We start from the raw sequence: 22,394 nt of genomic DNA on the forward strand, positions 1-22,394 counted from the left end.
AGACTGGGGAAAGTGGCTGCGGAAATTAAAATTTATTGAAATCTATTTCAGTGGTAAAGTTGGCTGTGTTTCTTGGAGAGTCGACCCTTTTTTCAACTCCCACAGTTAGTTTTGCCCAATGAGGAGGGGATCTGCTTTAGTGGTAATGCTTGGAGGGAGGAATGTGTAGGTTTGTGGCCAGTGGAAATCCTGCAGTTAGAGGACCTGGTCATATAGCATTGTATAGTCTGATCAGCACTCTTTCATGTTTAAAATGAAAACAGTGTGATTCTTAGTTTGCACTCAAGTTGCCAAAGAAAGTGTCCATGGACAGCTGCAGCTGTGCATCACATTCACCTCCAATTTGACAACAGCGCAAACACCAAAGAGTAATAAGACAAATAGAAGGTTTCATTTGTGTTATTTTAAATTTGATAAAACATCATTTTTTAGCAAGGTAATGGAGAACTCCACGATAGTTCTAATCCATAAATAACAAAGCAATAACATTTTGGATCAGAAACAAACTCTGCTGTTATGAACTTGATTGTGTTTTGTCTGCTCCAGCCTGCCAGTGTGTAAACAAAGTTGTCCCTAATGATAACTGGGCACTTTTCAATGCATGTATAAATTATCTGACAATATTACCTGACAATATTATTACATACTTTAATAATTAATACATTTTTCATATGCAGGTTTTAGGTGTATAACGAGCCACTGAGCTCCTAGCAGCTCAGTGGCCTGCTGTGATGAAGTATTAGCTGACTGACTGAAACACTTCCTCTCTGCTGTCCTTTTTGGAGAATTCAGAGTGGGTGTATGTGCTTAGCAGCAGTCATAACAGGCATTTTTCAAAATGAACTTCATCTGATGACAAGCTAGAACATATTGAATACCCGACAGTGTTGTCTGGTCCAAGTCTGGGATGATGCTGTCCAACAAAGACTTTGCTCTCCAAGTGTACGGAGGGAGAAAACAGAAAATACGTTTTGGGAAATGGAGCAAGACAGCAAAGTTTTAAGCGTCTTCCACGTAGCTTTAATGCAAAGTACAGCTTCCTCAAGCTGCTACAAAGATTTTCAATGAACTCACTCAAAATCATTATATTGTCACTTCGATTTGACTCTCACATATGCCATTCTATATTTTAATTCATGTGGTTACTGCACTAGTTACTTTGCCAGAGTGTGTCCCATAACTTGCAACAGCTTCAGCGATACACTACTTTTCATTAACTGTCTACTTCTGAAATTCTGAGTACATCTTTGCTCTCCATATCAATTGTTACTGCCATTACTCAACCAACCTGCCCATATGGTCTTGTGTTGACACCCAAGGATGCCATCATGTATGTCAGAAAAAGTAAGAGCTATATTAAGGTGACAACAGTTTTCCCTCCTAGTTTACCTCCCTGCACCACACCAAGTCTGACAAGCTGCTGAAAAATAGGACCGGGTCACATTTCAGCCTCAGAAGTATGTGCAGGGGCTGTGTGTAACCCTGTGGTTTGCTTTGGCATGTTTGGTCTGGCTCTTCATAATCTAATGTAGTGCCATTGAGGTTTGAGTGCATGCACACCAAAGACAAGTGCCCAGGGCGTTCCTACTTTGGACCCAAAATCAATGCCAAAACCTAATAGAAACACTGTAATCAGTACCCCTCCCCCTTTTTTAACACCATGTCTTGTTTCTCCAGGGTGGCAGTGGGTGTGTTAGGCCAGTGCATCCATCCTCTTTGACCTTAAGTTTACACCTGTGGCTCAATAAAGCACCTTTCGACTTAATCAGCATTCAGCACTTTAATCACATTCTGAATTATTTATCTTGCTAATAATTAAAGATAATTTACGCGAAGGGAACACACAAACCAACAATGCCAATGTATTCATCCACATCCGAAATGAAATGCTTCTCATCATGTCTGATGTATTAACTTCTTGAGTCATTTTTGCCACGTGATTTGATCGTTTAGCTTAGGAAATCTGATGAAAACCATTTATATTTAAATAATATATAACAGAAAGGCTTGCTAAATTGAGCACTGAGAAAGTCTCCAGTTACACAGAGAACTCAATTGTGGCCCAATAGAACTGCAAATGAACTAAAAGATGAATTGGACATTGCATCCCTCAAACCATACGTGAAATTCTATATCACCACCCATGGCAATTGTTGCGCCTCTTTCACCGCAGGGTTTCCTTCTACTATTGCACCTGTGCTGAATTTGCAGGAAAACTCATATCCCAGCCCAAAAGAGAAAAGCTTGTCAATTAAACTAGAAGCAGATATCTGATCAATCAAACCACCCAGTAGGCGCTCTCACTGTGAATTAAAATTAAAATTGATATCCCCAGCAAGGCCACTATTTTTTGTTCAGCCACTAAATGTCGGCGATTTATCATTCAAACATCCCAGGGTTTTGTGTAGGTACTTTTGGACCTCAGGTTCAGTGGGTTTGATGCTCAGCCAGGGACAATATCAAATCCATGCCAAAAGTCCAAGCTGTGAACGCTTGTCTGAGAGTTACCGTAAATCCTTCTGCTCGCACAACTAAGGAGCTCAGAAAGCCACAGCCCTGCTATTTGCCACCCCTGTGGTCCTAGCAGGTAGCCACTGAGACTCCCCAAATGATGATCTGTGTGTATAGGGGAGCAATGCAAGAACAGAGCTCAATGGATAAAGGCCTACCTGTTGCCCCTTATTTTCCTCAGTGGATAACGCCTGAGGCTGTCAGTTTTTCTCTGTGTTGATTAATCTGACACTTTATTGGATATGATACTGATGATTAATGGCATATTATCCCGGAGAGGTTTCCCTTGTGATAAAAACATTCCGATTTCAGACATTTCCTGGTTGAACCTGATATCTCTTGGTGCCATTCCTTTACATGAGAAACTGCTGAAGTAATATCCATAATTTATTCAGCTTCATGAATCCTTTCAATATCTCACTTTCAAAATTACAGTAATTTACAAGTTTTTTAATGTCCAAGATGCTTTATGCTGAACAAATAAAAATGTATTTTATACTAATAACAATTAAAGTAATCCAGTATTCAGCTGACATTTTGCTGAAAGGCTTGCAAAGTAGTTTTTTTCCTGATATATTCAGAGTAAGTGTCATCATTTATTTCTGGTTTCCCTTAATACATGAAAACTAAAACATTTCAAGCTGTAAAACAAACATACTCATCCTTCTTCCTTGTACTTTTAAATTTACAAGTCAGTGTAAAAATGGGGAATTGGCATAATGTTCGTGAACGTGATAATGTTTTTAATTTAGACTTCTTTTTGCAGATAGAGAAAGTCAAACACTGCCCCCATCAGAAGTCCCTGCAGGTTTCAGGAATCACACTTCAAGGTCTGTTGCTGGCCCTTGACCCCTGCTGAGGCCTCTGTGACGGGGAGGAGTTCAGATTGAGTAGGCCAGAGGAGACAACACACCATAGCTGTGTGCAACTGCACAGTGAGTCCTTGCGCTGGTTGCCACGCTGAAGCTGACCGCAGGATTGTTGTGTTTACTAAAGAGCTGGTGCATAAGAGAAAGGTGGACCACCGGCAGTCACCACCTGCTGGGCCCTGGGCAGGACCTTGGGCTCATCTTTGTTGGAAATGGCTCTGGAACCTGCCGCCTCCCAATGGGCTGGCCTATATTTAGCAACAAACTGTAAAACCTGTTCATTCTTAAAAAGATGTTTAGGTTTCCATTCAGACGGTGGTTCAGAGGAGGACGGTAGGTGGTGCTGTGCTCCTTGCGGTCTGAGAGGTGCTTCTCTAACACTAGCCTTGTTCACACTTACACAAAACTCCTGACAAACTTTTTTTTTCGAAAAAAGTTTTCGGGGTGAGCTGCATGTGTGAACGCAAGCAGCCGAACTAGTCACTCATACTTTATCCTGAGTTTGTCCTGCCAGGCCTTCGGAAATACTGCATGTCCGCATGAAGTCCGAGTGAGCTAATTTGAGACCCTAGCAGGATATAATCAGTAGAATTCACATCAAGCAAGTTGGAGGGGGTGGTGACATTTATTCCCTTCAATTGGTGCACGACAATGGACGCCACCGTTGCGATCTCTGTGCACAAAATTAAACTGCTGTATTACGTTTTCTGAGCCAGTATGTTCTTCTCTGCTCTTTTGTAGATATTGTCATTCTGTCGAACTACAATTTTTCTGTCAAATTCGTAACCTCTCGTTAACATTCAAACCAGTGCAATCAGAAATGACTGACTAATGAGGTAGGGCATTTTTCATCACTTCTTGCTATCAGCATAAAGGATCTTTCAAATGTCTTAAAGCATCTGAATGTTTGATTACTTAACTTTTTCTGCTTTAATTTGTTTAAGAAATAGGGTTACATGTTTCCTTCCTAAAGAAAGTGACGAATTGCTGACTCTCTCATTTTCTCTTTGCATGCTGCTCTACTGTTCCCACCTCTCAACGTCTCATTGCACTCGGGAGGAGGGCAAATCCAAGACAGGACATGCGTATTACATGTTTTCATTTGCTCTCATATATGCCTGAATAGTGAAACAATCCCTCTTTTCATGCCCATGGTTACATTCAGTGGGTGGCGAGAGCACCACTATGATTGAGGATGAGGGAGCTGGGTGATTTTTTCCAAGGTGAGCACCTCATGGGAGATGACTGCTTGCTGCCATTAGTCTAAGTGCTGGAGTGTCAGTTAACCCGACACTGGCAGCAGGAATACTTAATGCCAGATGGAGGGAGCTGTCCTTGAAGTCGTAACAAGCAGGCGCAGAGAAACAAGCCTTTATTCAGTGTGAGAGAACATAGAAAAAATTGATAACTTAGCAAGGTTACCACAAAGTGTACGTTAAATCCCACATAGGAAAGGGAGGGATCAAGCAGACTGAAGAGGGTTAGAGGAGCAAAAGTCCAAAGTGGATAAAAACACAGTTTAGATGTTGCTGGCTGTAATTTTTGATTGCGTTCAGAACACGTAGGAATATAAAACAAAGCAGCGGTTGTCACGCTAAAAGGTCCAGCTGCTTAAGAGGTGTCAAATTATTGTACCTCAGCTGGATACATCGATGTTGGAAGCCAGGGGGTGAGAAAAGAGCCAAACCGAGAAGACTTTGGCACATTTGTCCTTTACCGCTGGCACGGATGAACCAAGCTGTGAGGCTTCAGAGCATCGATAGGCCCCCGGTGTTTAACTACCCAAAACTATGAGCTGCTACAAGAGCCCAACCATCAAGACTACCTCCTGGAAGGACAGTAAACATGACGACAAGTGCTTTTTCCACATGGTGCAGCTCCTGGTATAAATATAAAATAGTTTTGATCTAGGTCCAGCTAAAGGGGAGTCCATTCATGCAGCCAGGCGGTGTGAGGCCTCGAGGTTTCAGTTTTCAAGATTGAATAAATAAGATCATATCAGCAGCAGTACCAGGTTTTTGGGGAATGTGTCCTGGCTACAGTAGAAACAGAGCTGAGGGCTATTACTTAAAATAACTTGACACCAGATGAACAGTAAGGAAATTACAAACACAGTTATGTCGGTCTCCTCAAGCACCTCACACTAAGGTCCCCAAAGACCCCCCCTCCCCCCCCTTTAATTGTATTGTACCTAATTGTAAATCAAACCTGAATCCTGCCAATATGCCAATAAGATGATGAATGCGCTGCGTTGTATCCTTACCTGGCACTTTTACCTTGGAATGCCGTGGAGTGTCTGTTGGTAGTCTACTTCTAGTTCATCTGGTATGGTTAATGCTGATGCTCTAAAATGATCACTTTTTGTTTAAAAATTGGGGCCTGTGAGTTCAGAGCCCAGGCCACCCGGAAAGAGATGGAAAATTTCAAGAACATTGTTGTATCTCATCTGAAACATCACTGGTGGCCTGTGTGAAGTCTTTGGCTTTTCCCATACTGGTCTGGTACCAGTGTTAAGCCGTGTTCACAGAAAAACTTTGCGCAGAGGCAGATCTGTTGTGAGTTTCAGCCAAGTTAAGCATGGAAATATTTATTTCTGCTAGCTCAAAATTCACGCAGTCACCTTTGTGAGGTCGTCCTCTCAGTGGGTTACAAGCCACCTGCCATTCAGTTCAGCTATGTTTAAGAAGTTATAAATAGACTTATCCGGTGATGAACTATGAGTTAAGTCCAATACTTTACTCTGTGTAACCTTACTGTGTGTCAATGTCATTTAACGTAGAAAATGTTCACTTTGGTGGTTGTGTTTGCTAAGATGAATCCCTTGTTGTCTAAGAGTAGAGTGTTAATGTCTGAAGGCCCGATAAGGCAGAAGCAAGGTCTATGATTAAGTGAAAAGGATAAAGTTTCTCCTTACTCAATGCTTGTTATTGTATGTGATGGACAGGAACTATTCATCAAATGAGCTCATAGACCTGTGCTGACTTAGAGGCAGCAGTAAGAAGTAGTTAACACCTAATCATGTTTAAATATTACTTATGGAAATGACAACCTTGTGGATCTTCCTTTTGCATGAAGGAGCCAAAAGGTCAGATGTACATATCACACTACTGATCCTGAAACGATTATTATGCAGCCCTCCGAGCGTCATCTGTTTTTTTAGGTGACGGCTCACCTGATGCATTTAAGTTCAGTATACACTCTCCTTGGGAAAGCATCTGGCTTTTTTTTAGCTGCCAAGTGCACCACTATATATTTATTAATTAGTTCAACTAACTTCATCTTTTCACTGTTTGGCACAGAGCTAATGGAGTTTAAGAGCTGTTCTAATGACAACAATGTTATACTGTGGTTGAAAGTTTGGGTGGAAGGGACAAAAACAAAAAGTTGCAGGCCTTGAAAACGCAAACGAAGAGTAGAAAGAAGCAGAAATGCTCCATGAAGCTGACCAGCTTAACTGCAGAGTCAATCAATATTTCTCTGTGGGTACACTTTCTACTCTGCACATAACCATTTGATCCATTATATGTATTGTAATATTGATTTAGCTGCATAGTGTGCATACAGTATCCATGACGTCCCGAGCTGTTAGTGGACTGGACAAGTGGCTGTAGTCACCATCTACTGGAGCAGAGACTTGCAGTGACTCTAAAAGATTAAATTTGTCCTGATGTTTTATGTCAGTGCATTTCATTTGAGATGATGGATGGCCTATATTAAGTTTTCTCCAAATGATCCAACATGGCATCCTCAATGTGCTTCACTGAAGACCAAGTAGAAGGTCTTGATTCAACACTTGGAAGTTTAAACACATTTGTGTTTGCCTGAGGTTCAGTGAGGACATGAGCAAGTGTGTCTCTGTACTCAATGGCCAAATAAAACGGGAAAAGCCTAAATCATAACAATAATGCAAATATAAGAGTACTTAAGACACAAACAGGCATGTGTCCAAACAGGCATCAACAAGGGACAGAGAGTACATTTTTCCTTCTGACAGAAATGTCTACAACTTAACATGTGTCCTTGAAGTGCAGTTTGGATTGTCAACAGATGAAAATATACTGGGAGTACGACTAGATGGCTGTCTCTAGGCCAGGACACACAAATCTCAGCTCCTGTGAAATACGCTGCTACAGCTGCCGGCATCCTAACCTCCTCTTTACACAGGAAACTGCCCAGGACTTGATCTTAATAAGTTTGGCGCTGAGAAATAACATCCTTGAGGATTAGAGATTCCTGTAATGGATTAGTGAATGAAAACTGCCTCTTTTTTTTCATTTTGAATTTTGCAAAAATGTTCTGGTAAATTATAGTGTATCCCGCTGACTGATTGTAAGATCTGGACCAATCAAGAGATACCAATGAGTATAAACCTAAGAAATGTTGTTTATTGAACTGACTGGTCGACATTGGTTGGAGCAATTCCATTTCAAATGAACTAATTCTGAAAATTTGAATGCTGGCGATTAAAGAGCGGACTTTGATCATTTTTCAGAGGCCGTGACTGTTATGCTTAAAGAGGCACTCTCTATGATTCTTGGCCCAGGCCTTATTTTCTGTATAAATTACATACAAAGAAAGCTTAAGAGGTGTTTCTCAAGGGCTCACATTTTTTTGCCTACACTCCACTGGCAAATGCACTGTGGAAAAGCTGAACTATACTTAAATTGCTGTATTTTAATGTGTTTTGGAGCTGAGGCAGGGATCAATTGCTTGGTTTCTGCCGCAGCATCCCAGAAAGCCCTAGAGAAACAGGTCTTGAGGACAGGTGGGGAGCCACTAAAACCATGGTCCTACTGGGGCCGAAGACTTTAAATTCAACAAAAGTAGCCAGACCACTAGCATTAAAAGATAACCTCCAGCTAAATACCAGGAGCAATGTACTGTTCTATTATAGCATTAAGACTATTCCAGGGAAACGGGAAGTAGAAGTCGGTAATGAGCTTGAAATAGTTTGCAACATATATAATTCATTATGGAATACATTGCTGCTGCCTTTTGTCGCACCAAAAATGCTAGTGGTGCTAACAGAAGCAGACTCTGTGCCAGAATTACACTTGGCACAAGCTTCATTGCAAAGTGTCTTTTTCTCCCCAAAAGCCTGAAAAATGGTTAAATTGTTAATGTTACATTTTTAGCATGTGGTCATTTCGATGCTACTAAAATACTAACCAATACACACCATAAACTTAATTCAACACAGCTAACTTCACAGTTTGGCGCTAGACATTTTTTGATAGGACCATTACGGACACCGTTACTAGTTATGTTACACCAATCATATGCCTTCAAATGTATAGGCTATGCGTTATGACATTGGTGAGTAGGCGCAGCCTAAAGCCTGATTTTTTTTCTTCTGCCTCTTATCTACGCCGTAGCATATATAGGTTAGTGTAGCACTGTACCTACAGAGATGCCTATGAGTAGCCTGACATGCACCTCCACAAAAATGTGCCTACCCATGGAAACAGCGCAACTGCAAGACTTGTGCTTATGCAGACACTCCAACGCACAAGTATGTAGTGCTCACGAAGGCTATGGCGAAGATTTGACGCAGAACTATTAACCATGCTTTGGACTTCAATTCCAGAACAGAATTTAGAGGAAAGAAATGAAAAAGGATTGCCATTAATATATGCCAGGGGTGGGCAACTGGCGGCCCGGGGGCTACATGCGGCCCCCATCAACCCTCAACGTGGCCCTCAGGTCAATTTTTACACATCAATTAATCGGGAACATGAAGAAATCATGACAAAATCTGCCATGAAATCATGAAAACCAGAAGTATGCCCATAATAATATTTGATCACTGGCATATGTTTAGTTAAATTGGAGACAAAATTGACTGTAATCGTTTTTGTATACTACAATTTGGCCCTCTGGCAGTGACAGTTAAATGAATGTGGCCCTTGCTGTGGCCAAAGTTGCCCATCCCTGATATATGCTGTTGTCAGAGTTTAGTTTTCAGAGAAAGTAAATGTGTATACCTGTTGGAAAATGTGCGAATAGTGCATATATATACATGCCTACTCGATTAAGTCTGATGCACTGTCTCTGTAACAAATTTAGTCACAAACAAATGTCTGGAAAAAATACATTCATGCCTTCTCCACATTTTTAGGTTGCAACTTTTGTGGGCCATAATGCTCTTTAAACCCCCTTTTTTCATGATCTCCTTCCTATAGAGGCCTGTACTATCTCTGTGCTGTATAAAGTGTTGGCTTTGTATTTAACAAATTGAATGTTATGTGTGTGTCTTTAAATAATGTGGCTCATGCTGCCCTCTTCTGTTACAAGGGGGCAGACCTGATAGAAGCAGCTTCTGTCCCCGCCAAATTATGTAATATGGAAACCACCGGTGTTACGGTTCACATTATAAACTGTCTTAACAACAGAAGTGACGAATAAGTGCGACAGCAAACACTGCGCCATTGTTACTACTATCTAGTCATTCAGCACGGTTTATTTCACACTCCAGTTATCAACTTATGAGGTCAATAAAGTAAGTTGATTTAAACATTGTTGTAAATATGGTCGAAAACATTTCTATAAAAACCCCTTTTCCATCAATTTGTGTTGTTTATTGAGAAACCGTTATCTAAAACACTCCGCCTTTCAGTTTCTTTGTGACGGCGGGCCTGCAACTGTTCCGTTCCACAGCGAGCCAATCAGAGGGCAGCTTACTAGAGTCGTCTGTCCAATGGTGGCGCTGCTTTGTCGTTTGGCCCTGTCGCCACCGCGGACAGACAGAGGCAAGTGGACCGGTTTGAAGCTAAGCTAATTCAGTCACATTTTATCCACCTAAGTAAGAGTTTTGCATTGGTTCTACTTGCGGCGCAAGCGTGTATGTGTTTACAAAAAATCGACGCTTCATGTTAGTGTTTGTATTTCTAGGCTAACACGTAAAACAAAGCCTTTATTTGTGGTAAACCCGCGTCTGTCCTGCTAGCTGAATTGGCGGTAGGCGCCACTAGTGTTTGACAACAGCGCTATTCCGTCACGTTCCCGTTGTTGTGCTTAGCTGGGCGAGCGCGCGAATTTCTGCAAGGTGCAAAAAAAAAAAAAAAAAAAAAAAAAAGCTGAAGATAACTTAAAATCTAAAATTAAACATGGCAGAATACCTCGAAGATCCGTCGGTTCTTACGAAAGATAAGCTGAAGAATGAGCTTACAGCAAACAATGTGCCACTTCCGAGCGGGGAGCATAAAAAAGAAGTCTATGTGCAGCTTTATCTGAAAAACTTAACTATTCTGAATAACAAGAAAAGTCCACCTGTAGACACTTTCTCCAGCGACGAAGACATGCCTGCTCCCGTTGTTTCCAACAAAAGTCGATCTGGAAGAGTAAGTTTTTTTTGTTTTTTTTTAATTATTTTATTATTATTCCATTTGTTTATAGCTGTTGTGGTGTAATGCGTCAATAAGTATATTATGCTGTGGTATAATAATTAACGCATCTTCTTTCTTTCTTTCTTTTCTTTTTTGCAGAAAGCTACCAAAAAGACTGACAAGCCCCGCTCAGAGGAAGTGGAGGTGACAGCTCTCCCTGATGAAGATCTCAAAGAACAGCTGGCAAAGCATGGTGTGGACTCTGGACCCATTGTTGGTGAGTAATCAGAGGCTGTAACTTCACCAGTTTCATTTTCACCGACTCTAATTCTCTTAAATTTTAACTCTTTCTTGAAAGCCTGTAAATGGATTTGAGCTTATACAGCGCTTTTCTAGTCTTCCGACGACTCAAAGCGCTTTTACACCGCCTGTCACACCCACCCATTCACACACTGATGGTAGTGATCGCTATGTAGTATCATCCATCAGAAGTGTCTAATCCCATTCATACACCGCCACTGAAGCAGCGGGAGCAATTCAGGGTTAAGTGTCTTGCCCAAGGACACAACGGACATGTTGCTCAGCTGGGGATCGAACCCTCGACCTTCTGGTTGAGAGGCGACAGATCTACCAACTAAGCCACAGCCGCCCTGAGCCACCACAAAAAATATTGTGCATTTTACATGTGTAAACGTAATCCTGTTTTAACATCATGATTAAGTTAAAAAAAAAACACACACACATTCTACTTTTTTTTTCTTGGGTAAAGTAAGGTGTGTTCTATGTCATATATAATTTCATCCTACCTCTTTATCCCTTAGCCTCCACTCGTAAGTTGTATGAGAAAAAGCTGCAGAAGCTTTTGGACCAGCTGCCTGCTGAGCCTGAAGCTCCTACAGACGTCACAACTCTCCCCAAGGCAGACAGTAACCAGAATGGCAACACAAATTCTGACCAGTATAGTGACAAGGAAGACGGTGAGCTCAGGCCATATTATCTGGGAATTTTCTTTATTATGAGTTTCATATCACTTATCAAACCAAATATCATAAATATAATTTTAGCTCACAATATTTACAGACAGCCTTGTACATTTGTTTGCTTTGAATGATCACAAATTAAATGTAGAGAAAACACTGATATTTACATTACGTTTGATCTTCAGAGGAGATTGCTGCCCCTGAACCAGAGCCAGTTCCTGTGGTAGAGAAACCTGTGAGGAGCAGAGGGAAAGCCCCAGTTACCGTCAGAGCCAGCAGCAGACGACAAACCAAGGTAAGGCACAGTTTGCCATTTAAATCTCTTGAAATAATTGTCTCTTGATTTTTTTTCTAATATGTTATGTTATTGCATGGACAGATCGTGGAAGACATTATTACTGAAGAAACCCCGAAGAAATCCAGCGAGAATATTGTTGAAGATATCCTTGCCAATGAAATAAGCACACCAACAGGCATCAGGTAACAGCTGATCACTTGAAAATCAATAATAGGGGTCACCCAGTCAAGTTTTGTGTGTGTTCTCCCTTAGTCCCAAGTTTTAAATTTTGTTTTGTTCTCCGTCCAGTGCAACCTGCAGGCGTCCCATCAGAGGTGCAGCTGGTCGACCGCTAAAACCAAGTGAATACTGGCTGGATGAGTCCCGTGTGCAGCACAGCATCCTGTCAGAAAGCCGCTCTTACTCAGAGTCTTACTCCAGAGTAGGCAACACAGCCTCTTCAAGCAAAGCCCCAACCCGAAGAGGCTTTCTGTCTATGTTGCTCAAGTTCCTGCTCCTCGTGGTGCTGGCTGGTTCTCTCTACTATGCCTATCAGAACCTGGATGCAGATCAAATCAACACCCTCAAAGGCCTCTGTGACAGGGTCATCGTACCCTTACAAGGCCTTGTTAACGATGCAGCCACCTACCTGGGCATCGGAAGCAGCGCTCTCACAGAGAGCAACAGCAAGTAAATGCCCTCATCAGTCTTTAGCCATGCCTGCCCCACCTCCCTGCAGCCTGCCACAGCACACCACAACTCAAGCAGTAAACTTGGCTCACTTCTGCTTTTTACTGACATGGTCGGAGAGAGAACACAGATTTAATTGGGACGATAAACTCTCTTTTCTCTGGGCTCTAGCTTCCCTCCTACCCCAAGAGGAAACAGTAGCTTCTGGATTACACTGTTTTGTGGCAGTCAGAGGAGACTCTTTTGATGTTGATTTTTAATCTGTGCATTGTTTGTGTCTTTGTGTGTATTTAACCCATGTATGTAGAAACAAGTGCAGACAGGGAGGCCAGTTTACCTGTGCATGGTTGTAGTTTATGAAGATCATTCTGTAGTTTCTAACTGTGTGCCAGGTGTTTTCTGACTGTAAGGTACCTGGACACTGTTAGCACGTAGTGCCCTCCCATTTTCAAGCACAAGGCAGTGCTTCTACTAATACCAGAATGTCTACACGTGTTTCTGTCTGCATTACAGCATTTGCTCAGTAGCTATAGAGTTAGGTAGAATGAATCATTATTTCTCTGGTGCTCAGGTCAATTCAGCTCCAATTTTTGATGTGGTAGGAGCTGCAAGTAGACACTGCATGAGGACAAACCGCCCGTAGTTAATTTGAGGTAGAAACCTTTTTTTCTTCAGTGGCTAATCACTGCTTAAATCGGGCCAATATGTGGCTCCGTGTTGACTGAAGTGATCACTTCTGGTCAATCTGTATTGAAATCATGATTTTATTTAACGGGTTGAGAATGGAAAGCGACTCTACTTTTGTGTTATTTTATTAGAATCATCGATTTACAAACTCAATTTTAAATGAAGAAACATTTAAATACTAGCTGTCATTTTTTTAAAGTCACTCCATAAGGAATAAGCCCCAGTGTTCCCAATTTGAGTTCACAAGCTTTGAGTTTAGTGCTCTGTTGTGCTTTTTGTTCTGTATTTCTGTTTTGTATTTTTTTTCTGATCCTTCAGTCCTATATGCAGGATTGGCTGATGCAGTGCACCCACATAGCCCACCTCACTGATTGCATTTGTCCAGACGTGGCAGACCTGCAAAGAACACATGGGTTCAAAGTTAAGCAAATTAAAATGTATTATTTGTGAACTTGAAACTACTTCTGCCTATGTAAATCACCACTATTTAGACACTGTAGGTTACTCTGCGAGGGGACACGGAGAACATGACATTAGCATTCACTGGAGGTCAAGTGGGGGGTGGGAAGATTTCAGGGGCATATTTTGTTTCTATTTTGATATTTTTCTAAAGTGGCGCATTCAACTTTTTATAACACATTTACTGTTACATTTGAGCAAAGCAATATGTATGAAATGCAAATGATACTGTATCTTAATCTGAACATTACTGACTTAATTCAAGTGATCTATCATCAGGCAGCTCTCCCACAATGGACAGAAATGACAGGGGTTATGTGGGTAAGGATTTGTAATCTGTTTATTTATGATAATGTAGGAAGTGTATCATAAAATAAACTTTGTTGTTGCCAGATGCTTTTTCTTTGTCTTCTCTATGCACCTCTCAGACATTATCAAATGTGGGGAAAACGGTATAAGTGTACACGTTTATTTAAATTGTATATGGTATTATGCAACCAAGAAAGGCTCCTCCACATATTTCTCAATTAGGCTTTGTTCATTTAAATTGTGTTTTTGTGACTTCTAATTTCTAATCCTGAACAACACTGACTCCGTTTTAAAAGCCGCTATGATTTTCCCTGTATATTGGCACATCAGGTTAAGAGTAAGTAAGAATAGCTAGCCTGCATGTTGAACATTATAATTCTCTAGTTTAGGGTAAGGCTAACACGAGCTCGTCTGTCAATCTTCTGTTGAATAAGCTTCACCAGAAGATACATTTCTGTTAGCATTCTCTTACAGTGCGCTCTGTAATACACCTTAAAGTGTAGATATCTGCCGTTATCTTCAATAGTGTACCTACTGTAAGTACATCGTCTGTCTTCCTGTCAGAGCTTAAAGAAGCTCCTCCAAAGGATTCCTGACGAGGCTCAGTTGCTGCCGAGCCAAGTATTGTAGTGTACATAACCATCTGTGTAGCCTGTGATCATAGTGAATTCTAACGTCTTTAAACACAGATAATATTTAATGTCTCTTCTTTTCTTCTTTGGTGCCTGAAATCCTACTTAGGCCAAATGAAACAACTAAAGACACAAGTAAATATTTATTTCAAAGCTACCTGTAGTTATAAATGTTCTTTATTTTAACTAATGCAAATAACAGTTTGTATTTACTACACAACTATTAGCAGTAAAGAGTGTAGCTGCCCCTCGGAGATCATTTTCAGATGTCTGTCTCTGCAGTTGTTATGCACCAAGATTGTGCCTCCACCTGCTGGCTCAGAAGTGTTTGTGCTTGTCCTTTTAAGAAACGCAGTTCAGCAGTGTCCTTAAGATGCTAAGATCCATAATTGATTACTTTTTAACCAGTTATAATCTGCAGAACCTTAAAAGTAATCCTTCTTAGATGTATTTTATACTTTTGATCCCTCTGCAGTGTTTAGCAAGCTTTTGTTCTCGTAGTATTTTTCATTCTTTTCTTATAGAGACTATTATGGAAAGTGTCATTTACAGAGATCTGATGTCTGTCTTATATGCTTCTACAGAGCTGTGCAGTGTTTTTGTTCCCCGCCCTGGATCCACGTGTGGTGAAAAAGTGATGCATTTCTGTCAAAAAGTAACATCCTTTGTATTGTTTTCAATGATTTAAATCTCAACAGAATGGGCCTACACACACTTGTTCACCCAAATACCTTTATATATCCATTAGGTGTGTTCTCATGGTTTAAGTTAATATGTACAAATCTAATTTCAACAGCATCAGAACCCCATTACGGGGTCCGGACCCCAGGGTTGGGGGAAAAAAAGACAGATCAAATGAATCCTGATTTATTTTGTTTTTCTTAACCAATTGGATGTGTGGAGCCATTTTTGGCCTGTTTCCGTTCTATCTAACAGGAAATAAGACTTGTTTAAGTGAAATGTTGTACCAGCTGACTGAGGTGACCCTTAGAGTGCCGCACTGGGACTTTGTAGGGATGGAGAGGCTTAGCCAATTAAACCCGGTCCACTTCAGCCTGAGAGAACAGCAGGAAGAGGAGCACAGCACAGCGCACAGCAAAACAAGGGTGAGTCTTACTGTTGTGTTGGAGAAAGAACAAGAAATCTACATCCAGAAGTAACTGGACCATCCAGGTGGGAGATGAATAGCTATGCATTTTATTGTTATGTGGAAGTTTGAGTTTTTTGGTTTTCTGTGCACATGTCGATTTGTTGTAAATTATGCTTTACACTTTTTGTCAGCAAGTGACAACAGTGTCAATTCAGTTTGTTTGTTCTGCTCCTCATGCTTCATGCATTTCTTGCACAGATTTCAATCAATCCATCTTTATTTGTTTAATTATTTGTAAAAGTTTGGTGCCTCTTTTTGCAGAATGACAAATGAAATGCATCTTAATAGTTGATTAGCTGAACACATGTCACATTTCTCATAGCAGCCTCCAGTTGAACTGGTAATCTGCAGGGACACTGAGACAAGTTAGAAGAGAATTTATAAACTAAAGAAGATAATTAATGCAATGAAATCCAAATGCACTTTAATCTGGGTTCTTGTAGCTCATTGAATAATTACCTAGACAGATGGAAGGGATGTTCGAACATCACAAAAATACTAAGATTCAGTTTGAGAACCTAGTCATTTTTTCACGCATTGCATTGTCTTGCAGTATAGTAGCAAGAGGGAATTTACTTTCAAGTTAATAAGATGCTTTTAGATTGAAGTGAATATGTGATCTGCTGTCTGCACTGCATGTTGTCTGTGTTCAAGTTCAAGGATGACTTAACCTCTCTCAGTCCCACACAAACATTCAAGAGGTCATAAAGCAGAAAAAAAAACAATGCTCAGATTAAATGTACGTTTCTTGATGTCCTCAGTTAAAAATGTTGTCGCTGTTTTGTTGTTTTATTTGTGACCTTGCAGGCTAAGCATCTTTGTTAACCGCTTGTGTTTAGATGCTCTGAGAGCATGACGCTTTGTCTTGGTAATCCCGTTTCTCTCAGAGCTAATGAAAGGAAAGTGTCCCGATGCACTTTCAACGGGATGATAATCTCTTTCAGAGAAGACTTATTCAGAGAAATAGTTCATTTTTCCAAGTTCACAAGAACATCATCAGATGTGGACTGACGTCTTGTGCTATAAACATTTCAAACACCAGTTTAAACTTCCAGCAGTCATCTCTTTCTCACACAGAAGTTTGAAAGACAGCATTGTGCCTCGCGTGTGTAAATATCTGCAAGCATTCAAGGAAGAACAATTCACAAATGTGCAGTATACTGGAAATCAAAAGCATCTTAATCATGCATAATTCATTTCTGCCTGTCATAAGAGTTGCATTATTACAGCTGCAGTATAGGATAGTGAATTATACTGCACTTGGAATACTGGGAAATCTTTATTTAACTGTATATGATAAAAGTAATCTGATATATTTGGATATATCCTATTAGATTCAGGGTGAATCTTCATCTGTAGTTCAGTTGCAGCAGATGGAGGCAGCGTTAAGGGATTACAGTAACTCCTTTAACAGTCTGCAGTCAGTCAAGTTCGGCATCCGATTATAGTGCTCCGTCCTCAATTTTGGAAGAGGGGAGGAGGGAGAGGAGTAGGCGCTCTGTGCAGCTAACAGCTCCCCAGTCTGGCCCTGAGTCACATGTGCTCTGTGCTACCGCTTCAGACCGGTACCTGCCTCAACTGTCAGTGTCTGTGGGAGGTGTTGTGGATGCGGGGTGGACGCAGCTCTGTGTAAACACCTTAGGTATCCCTACAGATTGCCATGCTGATTACATGTTGGTATTTATACCTCACAGCTCGGAGCGTCGCCGAACACTGCAAGTATTATTGCTGTTTCTGTGTCTAGCTGCGTGTCTTTTCAAGGTGATCTTCAATGGGGCTGATATTAGTCAGAGTGGTGTCTTTTTTTTATCTTTCTTGTTATACATTTAGATGTCATGCTTCCTTAAGTGCTGCTAAGAAAATGTCAGTCTTAATTTGTAACCCCCTTACACTCAGAATATAACATGCAATGTTCTAAATGCATTATTTATCAAGTTTGAGCTTGCGGCCTGCTCTCTGGATGCAAGACAGATTCCCTGAGTTGTATGTAGCGGGGTTTTTTTTAAACTCATCTACAGTCAATCTGCTTACTGACTTTTCTCTTCCTTTTTATGCTCCTCAGCTCTGAAAATGGCCTCAATTCTGCATAAACTGATGACCCCACTGTTCAGTGGTCCCCCTGAGCCCCCCAGGAACAAAGTGACAGTGGTGGGTGTGGGCCAGGTTGGCATGGCTTGTGCTGTCAGCATCTTGCTCAGGGTAAGAGACCTGCTCTGCTCAGATTATCACCCTGCCTGCTGGTGTCACACAACGGGGTAATGCCGACATCTTGGTAGACTGACACAGGATTACTTATCTGTTAGTGTCTGATCTGACATTTATCCCTTCACTGGACATGTTGAGGTGGTGATAGTGTCCGAAAAAAAACAACCTTTTGACCTACATTGAGTTTCTAATGAAACAGTTCAACCTGGCTTTGCTTTTGAGGCTGACGTTTGGCAGCTGCTGTCTAGTTGAACAATAAATTTAGCTGCCAGGTTACCTTATTGATCCACTCCACTGGGAGAAATCCTTTCAACTAATTTTAAACAATTGTGTCATTATACTGTCTGCAAAACAGGCCACTACCACTCTGTGAGCACTGTTTCACGAGTAAAGGAAAAGATAAGGTTTTGATACGATTTGTGAAAAATAGCTGTGTGATGTAAATCTTTATTAATGACTGATATTATTGGACTAATATGAGCCTATCATATATATATATTGATATCAGTGAACATATTTTCTGATACAGCCACAATTTCCCAGTTTGGGAGCAATGAAGTAATTCTATTCTATTCTATTCTATATATGCATTGATGTGAAAATATTTAAAAATTACAAATAATGCACACAAAAAATGCTTTTGGATTTTAAGAAATGGTGTTATCTCGTAGTTTGTCTAGCAGAGCATGCTGAATCTCAGTAGTCTGAAATGTTCTCAGCACTGACTACAGTCACATTTAATAGAGCATCACAGCTGAGCCGAACAATATAAGGTTAACAATGTGTAATACTTCAGATGCTTTTTAATTATTTGTTTAATTAAGCAGCGCTCTGAGTACCTTTGCATAGTCACATTGGTGCAAATTCAACCCACAACCAATAAAAAAGGCCTTTGTGTAAAATGTGCCTTTTTCGCGGCTTTAATGGTAATGTGTGAATTTTATTATTGCTCTAAAATATCCGCTGTAAGTGAAGCCCTGCTTAACTATGACCACTAAATGTGCCTATTAGATTTCAACTTGTAACCTCAACTGTCAAACTTCTTCTTTTTTTTTTTTTGCTGACCAAGTGGATTGTGAGAGGAAGCTGTGTTGCTCTGAACCTTTCTGATGTGTGCAGGAGCTGGCTGATGAACTGGCCCTGGTGGATGTGATGGAGGACAAGCTGAAAGGAGAGATGATGGACCTGCAGCACGGCAGCCTCTTCCTCAAAACCCACAAAATAGTGGCAGACAAAGGCAAGTTCATTCCTCAGTCCTGCCAAGAAACATCTTCTTAAAACAGTTGAGGTATTTGCCGGTTGCAGCTTCCCTGCATGCAGCATCACCAATGTTTTTCCCTTATTGACATTCAAATAGATTCTCAGCAGAAATTTAGATTTGTTCGAGACACCCTGGTTTAAATTGTAATCTGTGAGGACAGATTGCTTTCTCTCTTTACAAATGTAATCAATCCCTTGCTCCTCTTCTCTTGCAGACTACTCTGTGACAGCAAACTCCCGCATTGTGGTGGTGACCGCTGGAGTTCGTCAGCAGGAGGGGGAGAGCAGGCTGAACCTGGTCCAGAGGAATGTCAACATTTTCAAGCACATCATCCCTCAGATCATCCGATACAGTCCTGACTGCATCATTATTGTGGTTTCCAACCCAGGTACTGTGTGTTTGAGTGAGAGAAAATAAAAAAACAAGATGAAGATTTGTGTGTGTAAGGCAGCGTTCACCTTCTTAATCACAACACTTTCAACAGTTGATGTGCTGACATATGTGACCTGGAAGCTGAGCGGCCTTCCCAAGCACCGCGTCATTGGCAGTGGCACCAACCTGGACTCGGCACGCTTCCGCTTCCTGATGGCCGACAAACTGGGAATCCACGCCAGCAGCTTCAACGGCTGGATTCTAGGAGAACATGGAGACACCAGCGGTGAGGATTTGTGGAGTTTCTGAACTGCCCGTGATCAAGCTAACAGAATCACAACATGTTATTGACGAAACTGATTTGCAGACTGTGATGTGAGACGTAGTTAGAAAGAGGTTAATGATTTCAAAATGCGTTTAGTGCCTGTGTGGAGTGGAACAAACGTGGCTGGAGTTAACCTGCAGACGTTGAACCCGGACATTGGAACTGACCTTGATGATGAGAACTGGAAGGAAACCCACAAGATGGTGGTGGACAGGTAGGCAAGAGTTTACATGGACTACTTCTATTCTGTAATTGGGAGTGTTGTTTTTTGGGAACTCTTTGACGTCAGTGTCTGACACCTCTCATTCTTTGCCTGAATCACCACGATTTAGAATCACAGAATCATCCAGAATCCCACTTCAGATAGTTTGAGAGCTCGGTGTTGAACCCTAATGACAGATGAGGATGATCATGTATTTTTATTATTATTATACATTTGCTGAAATGATTTGTTTGATGCAGCAGATTTGAGTTTGTGAGGAAATCATTAAAATATAAACAATAAAATATTCATAACAAATAATCTGTAAATGTCATTCAAATTTGTTTTCTTAAGATTATAACATAATACTAGCTGTAAACCAAGTGGTTCATACCATAACCCCGTAAACCAACCAGTGACTCAGAACGACTGGTGGGTGTAAAGGCTGAAATGCCATGGTGTATTATTTTCACTGTTACACTCTTTAATCACTCAAATATGTGTTTAAATCAGGTCGGAACATTAGATTTAGATATTCTTGATTTTAAATGTTTACTTCTCTACATATTAATTTGATTTATTTGATCTTACTCCAGTGAAAAAAAATAAATAAATGATTTGCATCAGGGTTGTTGTATGGTATTTAGGTATCATGTTGCCATGGTGTCATCATTGATCACTGTAAATCAAAACCATGTATATTACTGTCAGAGTACCTGCAGCAGTGTTTTTCTCATTTTTTTTTTCTTAGGTCTTTGTTTTATTCTTATCCTTTTTAATTTTAAAACTTCTTAAAAAACTGAAATTATACACCAGTCTTGAAACAATTATGTTGCTGTGTGTGTGTGTGTGTGTGTGTGTGTGTGTGTGTGTGTGTGTGTGTGTGTGTGTGTGTGTGTGTGTGTGTGTGTGTGTTTTTAAATCTCTCAGTGCCTATGAGGTGATCAAACTGAAGGGTTACACCAACTGGGCCATCGGCCTGAGTGTAGCTGACCTGACAGAGAGCCTCATGAAGAACATGAACAGGATTCATCCCGTTTCCACCATGGTGCAGGTAAAGCCTGTTTGCACACACGTCTTTTTCACATTTCAGAAACAATCTACATCTTAAATGTTCCTGCCAAAGCTATAATGCTACTTACAATAGTCTTGAAAAGGTTTAACAATTTGCTCTTAAAGATTTTTTTTTTTTTTTTGCATTTTAGCATACATCTTTGTTTCTTTTGATTTAGATATTCTTAAATGTTTTAATTAGACATTCCCATGATCATAAGGAGCTTTATTAATAAAACAAAAAAACAAATATGCTTCAAATTGTCGCTTCCAAATGACTACTATTTGGTTAAATCTATTTTTCATATGAGCTGAGAATTCAAATTTGATTAAATATTACTTTCTTTCCCAGCTGACACTTGTCTATTTTTTTATTGAATTGTTTGTAGTCACACAGACTGTAAGCTTGTTCTTCTTGTGCAGGGCATGTATGGAATCAGTGACGAGGTGTATCTAAGTCTGCCCTGTGTGCTGAACGGTGGAGGCGTAGCGAGCGTGGTCAACATGACCCTGAATGACGACGAGGTGGCTCAGCTGCAGGCCAGTGCCAACACTCTGTGGGACATCCAGAGGGACCTGCGGGATGTGTAACAGAAAAGCAGGGGGCGCTGTAGTAGCACCCTTCTGACTGCTCTTCACGCACAGTATTAATGCACTGCAGTCACAGAACACCAGACAGCTCCACCTTCCACACCTTCAACCCACCGCCCTCTGTAGAGTCACAGGCGTTCAGTGGGTTTTAATCCCATCAGATTTAGCTGTAGGTGTACACAGAAAACGAATGTGACATCAACTGAGTGAAATGATGCTCTGACTCATCAGTCCTCAGCTGTGATGCAGTGTGAGCCACTCATGTTTCTCTGATGTGTAATGAAATAAAGTTTGTTGGTCCTCGAACAGGAAGAATGTGTGTGCTGTTATGCAGTGATAAAAAAAAAAACACTCTAAAGTAGAAATGTAAATGTTATATCTGTAATGCATCCATTGAAATTCTTCAACCAAAAATCATAAAAGATTCATGATATCCTGATGGAATCTGTAGTTGAAGCTATTTTTTACTACAAGTTTTTTTAATCCAAGTCGGTGA

The 22,394-nt window shown here is 40.7% G+C and overlaps 2 protein-coding genes across 7 annotated transcripts; both read left to right on the top strand.

The window, feature by feature from the left end:
- The first annotated feature begins 9,991 nt into the window (after window positions 1-9,991).
- tmpob (thymopoietin b) lies at window positions 9,992-14,190 on the top strand. Its single transcript, XM_020658303.3, has 6 exons — window positions 9,992-10,720; window positions 10,865-10,982; window positions 11,527-11,682; window positions 11,871-11,980; window positions 12,065-12,165; window positions 12,272-14,190. The coding sequence occupies exons 1-6, from the start codon at window positions 10,487-10,489 to the stop codon at window positions 12,654-12,656; spliced, it is 1,104 nt and encodes a 367-aa protein (XP_020513959.1). The 5' UTR covers window positions 9,992-10,486; the 3' UTR covers window positions 12,657-14,190.
- A 1,563-nt stretch (window positions 14,191-15,753) lies between these two features.
- On the top strand, window positions 15,754-22,342 carry ldhbb (lactate dehydrogenase Bb). 6 transcript variants are annotated; one of them, XM_065957065.1, is made up of 8 exons: window positions 15,754-15,845; window positions 17,952-18,088; window positions 19,214-19,331; window positions 19,570-19,743; window positions 19,840-20,013; window positions 20,149-20,266; window positions 21,185-21,308; window positions 21,731-22,342. In XM_065957065.1, the coding sequence occupies exons 2-8, from the start codon at window positions 17,960-17,962 to the stop codon at window positions 21,896-21,898; spliced, it is 1,005 nt and encodes a 334-aa protein (XP_065813137.1). In that variant the 5' UTR covers window positions 15,754-15,845; window positions 17,952-17,959; the 3' UTR covers window positions 21,899-22,342. The 6 variants fall into 6 exon arrangements, with proteins under 6 accessions (XP_065813137.1, XP_065813138.1, XP_020514510.1 ...); XM_065957066.1 differs by having other exon boundaries at window positions 15,807-15,912; XM_020658854.2 differs by lacking the exon at window positions 15,754-15,845 and adding an exon at window positions 17,381-17,531.
- Window positions 22,343-22,394: the final 52 nt, after the last annotated feature.

The sequence above is a fragment of the Labrus bergylta genome, chromosome 7, assembly GCF_963930695.1.
Source record: "Labrus bergylta chromosome 7, fLabBer1.1, whole genome shotgun sequence".
Taxonomy (NCBI): Eukaryota; Metazoa; Chordata; class Actinopteri; order Labriformes; family Labridae; genus Labrus; species Labrus bergylta.